At 44.7% G+C, this 8,116-nt stretch overlaps 2 protein-coding genes across 3 annotated transcripts; one reads left to right on the top strand and one right to left on the bottom strand.

Moving 5' to 3' along the window:
* Positions 1–257: 257 nt before the first annotated feature.
* LOC138625224 (transcriptional regulator protein Pur-beta) lies at positions 258–3,879 on the bottom strand. Its single transcript, XM_069706006.1, has one exon. The coding sequence runs from the start codon at positions 3,508–3,510 to the stop codon at positions 2,581–2,583; it is 930 nt and encodes a 309-aa protein (XP_069562107.1). The 5' UTR covers positions 3,511–3,879; the 3' UTR covers positions 258–2,580.
* Positions 3,880–4,115: 236 nt separating this feature from the next.
* On the top strand, positions 4,116–7,067 carry h2az2a (H2A.Z variant histone 2a). Of its 2 annotated transcripts, XM_069706008.1 has the most exons (5): positions 4,116–4,222; positions 5,282–5,359; positions 5,506–5,619; positions 5,755–5,884; positions 6,070–7,067. In XM_069706008.1, the coding sequence occupies exons 1-5, from the start codon at positions 4,220–4,222 to the stop codon at positions 6,129–6,131; spliced, it is 387 nt and encodes a 128-aa protein (XP_069562109.1). In that variant the 5' UTR covers positions 4,116–4,219; the 3' UTR covers positions 6,132–7,067. The 2 variants fall into 2 exon arrangements, with proteins under 2 accessions (XP_069562109.1, XP_069562108.1); XM_069706007.1 differs by lacking the exon at positions 4,116–4,222 and having other exon boundaries at positions 5,276–5,359.
* Positions 7,068–8,116: the final 1,049 nt, after the last annotated feature.

Below are 8,116 nucleotides of genomic sequence, written 5' to 3' on the forward strand. Positions count from 1 at the left end.
AGTGGTGAAAGAAGTAACAAAATCTGAGTTTGAATTCATTCAAAAAGAAAAATCTAAAGTATTTTAATAACATTTAATGGGGAAAAAAAAAATCCTCATGAGATGAGAAAAAATGACCTACTGATTAATGAATGATTAAATACACTGGACCCGTTACCTAAATATAACAAGAAAAAGCCCGTCACCATTGTTGCCGTGATCCTGTAGATGTAAAAGATCGTCCACCCTGAAACAGAAAGATAAAAACACCACACCTCTCCTGAGCAAAAACCTTTTTTTTTTATTTCTCATTGAAAGGAACTTGGTAGAATATTACAGCAGAACACACATGACTGAAACAGCTGCCATTTCACGTAACACAGTACAGGAAGAAGGATGTAGTTCAATCGCATGTGTAATATTATATATAGTATATTCATATCAATAGAAAAAAAAAAAACTATTGCTCCCAGGTGTTTATTTTTTCATATGGCATTTCTCTGCTGTGTTGAAGTGGGTAAAGTAAAATTCAACGAGAGGTTTACACACCAAAGAAAGTGGGACAATGAAAGTGACATTTCCCAAAACATGGGAACTTTGTGGCTTTTTTAAATTTTATTATTAGGCTGAGAAGTAAACTTGAACTTTCTTTGTCTATTGCAATACAGAAATAAAACTTGAAATCGCTCTCAAAAATGGATAAATACCCTTATACAGCAATCAGAATATGCAAAAGAAAAGAACACAAGGCAGCTCCGCGTAAGAGCAGGCATGCAAAAATGATCATATCTTAAAAAGGAGCACTAAAGACAAAATGTTGATGGTTGCGGGTGTTTATGTTTGCGTCGTATGGCAACTGATGGAAAGCCAATTTATGACAAAACATGGTAAAAGGTGTGGACTGAAACGAGGGGACAACTCGATGCTCTGTAAAGTGATCTGGAGTGCTGAGTGTATGCTGACAAACTACTTCAATGAAGTTGTTGCTAAAAATTGCTATAACATACTGAGTTATCAATTTGTTGTTTTTTTTCTTCTTTTTTTTTTTTCCTCTAAGGAATAACAGAAATGTTAGGAAAAAAGCAGGTATGAAATATCACCCTGGACGTTTGCATCCAAGTTTAGTGTTTTAAATAAGCCACTTTAGGCAGCATTATCTAATAAATGTCTCATCTTTCAAAGACATATTTCAATATATCTCTTTTGAAAAATAATTCTATCTATAATTGATCTTTTTAGTAAGTAAATCTCTACCAGTATATATTCTTTTCTTTCTTTTGTCCTTTAGATACAGCACCCAATTGTGGGTTTTTGTTTTCCAAAAGCACCAAATTTTTGTTACAATCAGACTGAATATTGCTTCAGTCATTAATGGTCTGAGTTCAAGATTAGAGGATCCAAATGGTGCACCCTATGTGAGTCAACAAGGTCAATTCCCTTGAGACTGTAGCTCCAGCCCGGCAATATTAAGCTTTAGCTCAGAAAATGTGTGACCAGTGCTCGAGGGCCTGAGCTCACCTCATCCCCTTTGACAAAAAGGTCACGGGGGTCAAAAGTGGCCCAGCATCACGCGAGACATCATCAGTTGCCACAGACGGCTCAAACGCAGCAACTGGCAGACCGGACGTGGGTCCAGAGCCTCGAGGATGATGCACAGGCACAGGTAATGCTGACGTACCCCGAATTACAGATGGGGCTTGCCAAGCCCTGAGACACAACAAGCCATGTGGGAGCACTTCAGCTATTGGAGCAGGAGGTGAGCACCTGAGGGATGGCCAGGAGGTAGGGAGGGAAGGAGGGTATGAAGGAGGGTGGAGGGTCGGGGGGGTGGAGGTCATTTGTGGACTCGTTTGGATTGTCCAGGGAATCCAAATGAGTCGTGTGCTTGTAACAGATCACCTTACTGGACGTTGCTGGGCTGAGAGGGCGTCCGGATGATGCCGAGGACTGCCCCCACCCCACCCCCACCCCCACCGACTGTCGCGGAGACCGTGGCTCTGGGTGTTGTGGGTCTGTTTGGGCGAGCCATTCGTTTACAGGTCACTTTAGACAAAAACACACACAGCCATGGTGAGCGATGCAGGCGCCATCTCGCTCCCGCTCTGCACCTGCTGGTTGGAGTTTCACACTTGTCCGAATCGTCACAGACTACAGGTCAGCACCAGGTGAGCTCTTACCGTTGGCTATCAACCAGGAAGTGGAACTGGTAACCTACTGTTGTGTCTTGAGCACTGCCAAACTTAATTTGCTGGGCTACACAGGAGAGCATCAAATGGACAATCTATATCTATATATCTATATATATCTATAGATATATATAGATATTGTATATCAATGGGGAATCTCATACAGGAGCTGACTACCGCAGTCCGCACAGATATAACATCCACCTAAACTTTAGACATGATTCTCTTATATAGACAGTAATTTCTCAGTCATATATACTTGTTTTTGTTTAATTTTACTTCGTTGTTTTATCATTTTAAAGTTCGATTCGTCATGCACAGAAGAGTCGAGCCTCTCTCCGTTTCTCTGTTTATCTCCAGGCTTTGCATCATGTTGTCAGCTTCATCACAAGTAGCCTCTCCCGCTGCCTCTCCATCAATCGTCGTCCACGTCGTCGCCCTCCGACTCCTCTCCGGCTCTTCTCTCGTACATCTTATCCCGGTGCCGCTCCTGGATCTCTTTCATTTCCTCGGCGTAGCGGCTGAACGCTCCCCCGAACTTGCTCCACGCCTTGAAGGGGATTGTTATAGAGTTTCTGTAACTGGGCTTCACTTCGCTCACCCGCAAGAAAACTCCGTACTTGTTGGATCCAACGTCAAAGAAGAACCGCTTGGAGTCCACCATGATGGAGGTGCCCTCCGGGAGCTCGCTGTAGCCCCCGGCTCCTCCGCCGCCGGCCAGCTCTTCCTCATCTCCCCCGTAGTCGTCTATCAACTTGGCCAAGGCGTCACGGAACTCTATTAAGCCTTGGGCCGGCAGTGCGATGGTTTGTCCGGCCTGCAGGCCAGGCCCCGGGATGCCACCCACTCCGACTCCGAAACCGGGGCCTCGGTTGACGGTCTGTCGGATCCGGAGAAACCGACCCCGCTGGTTCTCCTTCAGGTCGAGGTAGTATTTTCGGTTCTCACGCACAAGGAACTCGCTCTTCAAGGCCCGTCTAGGCCCGGTGTCATCCCCACCGGAGGATTGGGCGATCTGCTCCGGAGTACTAGGCCCAAGTTGGGCGTAGTGCTCTATGAAATCCCCCAGGTAGTCGCGGAACTCCGCCGCAACCGACATGGAGAGAGTCAGCCGGCTTTTCGAGCCTCCGGCTCCGACCTCGGCGATTTTGATGAACCGGCCTTTAGCGTTCTGCTTCACGTCAAGGTAAAACCGTTTGTTCTGAATGTCCAGCCGCTTCGAGGCCAGCTCCTGGGTCTCCGGTTCCCGTTGGTAATGCTGAAACCCGCCGCCTCCTCCCCCTCCTCCTCCGCCGCCGCCGCCGCTGCTGCCACCGCGCTCACTGCCACTGTCCCCATCCGCCATCTTCGCCACCAGCAGCCCGTTTCTCTGCGTATCTTTGACCCCCACCTCCCTTGATTGCCGAGCTCGCGGAGGAAACCGGACGCCAGCTACTCGGCTCTGATTGGATGCTGTGGCTGCCAGTTACAACGTCAGTCAAAGGGGGTGTTTTCATTTGCTCTTTTTCCTGCCCGTCAATCAAAAACGTAGCCGCCCTCGAGATGACGTTGGATCGTATTAGGATCCGTAACCGCTCGACTTGTCGGTGTTAAACTCGTGTAACGTTTGTGTGCACCGGAACATGTGCCCTCCGGTGAATTCACCGGTGTCATATCAGTCCTCCAAATGTGGTCAAAACAAAACTCTTTGTATCTAAAGACATTGCAGGTCCCCTCGCGCTAACATTGACTCCAACTCCAGACTCCGGGTTATGTATTCGGGACATTTGTCCCTGGAAGGACACTCCGCGCGCAGTCCCGCCTACTTGTTGGTTTCGTGCGCAAAGACAGGCAGGCGCTACTTAGGGTGGGGGATGGGTGAAGTTCCTGCAAGCCGCTTGACGATTGGTCGAAACGGATATTCGAAGTAACAACGCGTCCTGTGATTGGCTGCTGAGACTCCCACGAGGGGTCGCATGCGAAAGATTTGCGAAAGGGTTTATTGTTTCTTTGCTTTCGGAGCCGAAATTGTTTGGTGTCTACTCAGTTCTACAATCAAGTAACGACACGGAAAAATGGTATGTGCGCACAGGTTACCGCTAAATGCATTATCACGGACCTCGGTACCGTTGTACTGTAATTAATGTGCAATTGTAGAAAGTGCTGTTTTGAATTTGAAGTGAATAAATTCGACCAGAACGTGTGTGGTTCAAGAGCTAACTGTCAGCTAACACGTTAGCATCAACGTTACCGTGAGTCGTCCGACTTTTTCTGGTATTTCTGTTAAAAGCTTCAGTTTTATATCCGTCGCGATTTGTTTGTTTTTTTGGAGGGGGAGGGCGGTTAGTTACTCTTTCAAAATTGTGGTGCTTTGATATTAGTATAAACTTCAATTGATGCGACGTGTTTTTTTTTTTTTTTGACTCCGCGGAGCTTCTTTGAAGCGTTAGCAAGCTAAGTTTAGCTGCTTCATTGGCTCTAACGGCTGTTTGTCTGTTGTGAGTTGATCGGAAGGTTTTCAGGAAGGTTCATAAAGACTGAACATGAAGGAGTGAACGGGTGCTGTCTGTGATCAAACTTTTTCTCCTGATATCCGATAATGAAACGTCCCCGCGGACCGTGAGTCTGGTTTGTGTGGCGGGTCGCCGGCTCCGGCTCCCCGGCTCCAGCCCGCCGGCTCCCCGGCTCCAGCTCCCCGGCTCCAGCCCGCCGGCGGCAGCCTCCTCGCTGTTTTTTCCCCCCCAGATTGGCTCCGTGTTAGTTTTCTGAACTCAGTTGATGCATTGTTGGGCTTCATACAGGCTAGTTCCGGTAACCATTGTAGTTGCCGCCTTTCGTTTGCTGTGTTTTATCCGTGATTGGCGGGAAAGCCTCAACCGCTCCGCCGGGCATCTGTAACGTGTTCCCAGTTGAAACGACGGCGGATCTTCTCGTTTGCGGAAATTTATTTTTCAATTTAACCGATCGATATTAATTAGTTTTTAAAGGTCCCTTGAAGTGCTATTACAGCGCGTATTTCTCGTTGTTCAAAACCCAAGCGCTGCAGTCTCTCACATTTCGGTCAGGTTTTTCCTCCGCTGTGATTTTGTTCTCTGAAGCTTCCTGTTGAAAATGTGTTGTTAATCTACTCCATGCAGGCTGGTGGCAAGGCAGGAAAAGACAGCGGCAAAGCCAAGGCAAAAGCAGTGTCGCGCTCCCAGAGGGCCGGGCTGCAGGTAAATGGCTCTTCATTGACAGTTTGTGGCTTTGCTGCAGATGTTATGTGTCCCCCCCCCCACCACCACCTTCACCCCCACCTCCACCACCTAAATCACAAACGGTTTGCCCCTTATTTTCATTCATTGTGACTGTTTCTTGACAGTTCCCAGTGGGTCGTATCCATAGGCACTTGAAGACTCGCACAACCAGCCACGGTCGTGTAGGAGCCACAGCAGCTGTGTACAGTGCTGCCATCCTCGAGTACCTCACTGCTGAAGTAAGTGTTCCCCATTTCCTGCATGTGGTTAACAATGGCACTGGATGCCACACATGATGTAGTCTAGCTTTTATTTGACCTGTGACATGCGTCTGTTTGCACTGATTGTATGTTTGTGGTCATTTTGTGTGTAAGGTACTAGAGTTGGCGGGCAATGCCTCCAAAGACTTGAAGGTGAAGCGTATCACTCCCCGTCACTTGCAGCTGGCCATCCGTGGTGATGAGGAGTTGGACTCCCTTATCAAGGCAACAATTGCTGGAGGAGGTGAGCTGACGGTCCTGCGAACAGATGACGCCTGCTTATTATTCTCTTTTATGTTGTTGGGTTTGATTGCATATACATCCATAATATTTGCAGATTATGTATGTCTCATCTCTGCAGATCAGAGGTGCCATTTTGTAAAACATTTAATCTCACCAATGGTTTTTTTTGTTGTTGTGTGTTTTCAGGTGTCATTCCCCACATTCACAAATCCCTCATTGGGAAGAAGGGCCAGCAGAAAACCGCATAGACGCCATGTTGACCAGAAATTTCGGGGCTTGGGCTTTGATCGGACCAGGAGTTCACATTTGTTCTTTTTTATTATTAATATTATAGCAAACGAAGAGTGAGTGTTAGGCTTTGTGTTGTTATATTTTCCCATATTTAGAAAAAAGTACAGAACCCCTTAACGACAGCAAACCCTTTGTATGTTATTGTAGAACGTTTGACTGGGGAGTTCATAATTATTTGAAATGACCGTGAATTTGTTTGATTGGCCTGGGACTCTGTAATGTTTTATACTGAAAAAAAAATTGTTAAACCATTTTTATATAAAAACATCTTGTTTTGTGGTTATTTTCTTGAAGTTACAATATTTACTATAACACGTTTGTAAGGAGAGAATTTTTTTGGGCAGTAAATTAGGTAACAATAGCTAAATGTGAGATGGTGCTTTTTTTCCTTTTGACTTACTGTAATATTTTGAACTGCACAAGGATAGCGATGTATTAAAAGTGGAATTTTTTACATCAAGCTGAAACAGTCAAAACAACTTGTTGTAACAGTCTGCTGCAGTGTTGTGTTCATGTTCATAGCAGTTGAAAGAATTTGTTTAAATCTGAAATTACGTATTGACTTTGCTGCTGTGATCAGGTGTTGCTGATCATGCAATTTTTGCCTCACTGTAGAACAAATGTCCAGCCATTTGTGAACCAAGTATCCCTGCGGGGTCCATAGTGGATAGCCTCATGTCTGGGGACGACGAGGATTGAAAATGCGGCAGATCTCAACCATATCAGTTCTTAAAACGTTTACCTGCAATATATAAATGTATAGGCGAACTGTAATGTCCCCTAGAAGTCCTTTACATTTTTAAAGTACAGAGGTTAGAGCCTTTTTTTCTAAGCAATGTGTTCACGGAAATGACTGCCTATTTTATCTTTGAATAAATACTTTTGGCATGTTATCCTTGGTTTGGTTTGAAACCTGCTGGAATCTATTTCTGAAGTCTTGTACTGTATTTAGGTTGCTATGGTTATCCAACAATACATAAATAAAACTGCAATATGTTTCAGTTCCAATTGAAAATATTCAGTTTAGAAATGTAAAAACCACCGTAGAAAAAATACATTTTGGACATTTTCTGAGGTATTGTAGCCGAAAAGTAAACTCAGATCAGCTTGTCTTACAAACAGGCAAATGTGTTGGTACACTTACAGCTCATTGAAAGAAGGCTTTCATTCATCCTGAAAAGTGATGAAATTACAAATTTACTCGTGTATACCTGCAGGTATTAAAGCCAAGAAAGTCTGAGGAGAGAAACTATTGTTTCGATCACATATTTTAAAATGGCCCGGACAGATTGGTTGTTACTCCTAGAAAATGTTATAAATAACTATTATACTGAAGTTTCAGACTTTTTTTCTTTAGTGAAACACATGTCCTCTATCAGCCATGTAAACAGTCATTCAGCCCATGTAAATGAAGTAAAGTGGTCACTGCTGTTTGTCTGCACAATACTGAACAAGGACCAGAGGAAGCAAAGCCGAGAGCTGTCTAGAGAGATCAGAAAGTAAACAATAGACAAGCATGTTAAAGGTAAAGGCTATTAAAACCATCTCTAAGCAGCCTGATATTCCTGTGATTACAGTTGCTCATAATATTAAGAAGTTTAAGGCACATTGGAACGTAGTCAACCTGCCTAGTTGCTGCTGCAGGAGAGACATGGAGCCCAGATTGAATAGAAGGAGTCCAGGAAAACTTCCAAAGAGCTGTGAGCTGAATTCTACGGACCAGAAGGCGAGCCAGTTGAAAGAAAAACAGAAATACAGACTGGAATTTGCTCAAATGCATATCAACAATTAACAAAGCTTTTTTTTTTCTTGGGACAGATGAGATAAAACTGGAGTTTTTTTTGGTTAGCCCCATCAGCTCTATGTTTACAGAGAGAAGGAAATGAAGCTCTAAGAAAAGAACACCATACCTACTGTGAAACAAGGTTTAAGATGCAGGCAA

Source organism: Brachyistius frenatus, unplaced genomic scaffold, assembly GCF_029030835.1.
Source record: "Brachyistius frenatus isolate BFR_SWC_R1_liver_20210118 unplaced genomic scaffold, ASM2903083v1 Contig_60, whole genome shotgun sequence".
In the NCBI taxonomy this organism is placed as follows: Eukaryota; Metazoa; Chordata; class Actinopteri; family Embiotocidae; genus Brachyistius; species Brachyistius frenatus.

Excerpts from the sequence above, each read along its gene's own strand:
- h2az2a (XM_069706007.1), top strand. The coding sequence starts at position 5,276 with ATGCAGGCTGGTGGCAAGGCAGGAAAAGACAGCGGCAAAGCCAAGGCA. Across the intron at positions 5,360-5,505 it reads CCCAGAGGGCCGGGCTGCAG|TTCCCAGTGGGTCGTATCCA; the intron begins GTAAATGGCTCT and ends GTTTCTTGACAG. Across the intron at positions 5,885-6,069 it reads GGCAACAATTGCTGGAGGAG|GTGTCATTCCCCACATTCAC; the intron begins GTGAGCTGACGG and ends GTGTGTTTTCAG.
- LOC138625224 (XM_069706006.1), bottom strand. The coding sequence starts at position 3,510 with ATGGCGGATGGGGACAGTGGCAGTGAGCGCGGTGGCAGCAGCGGCGGC.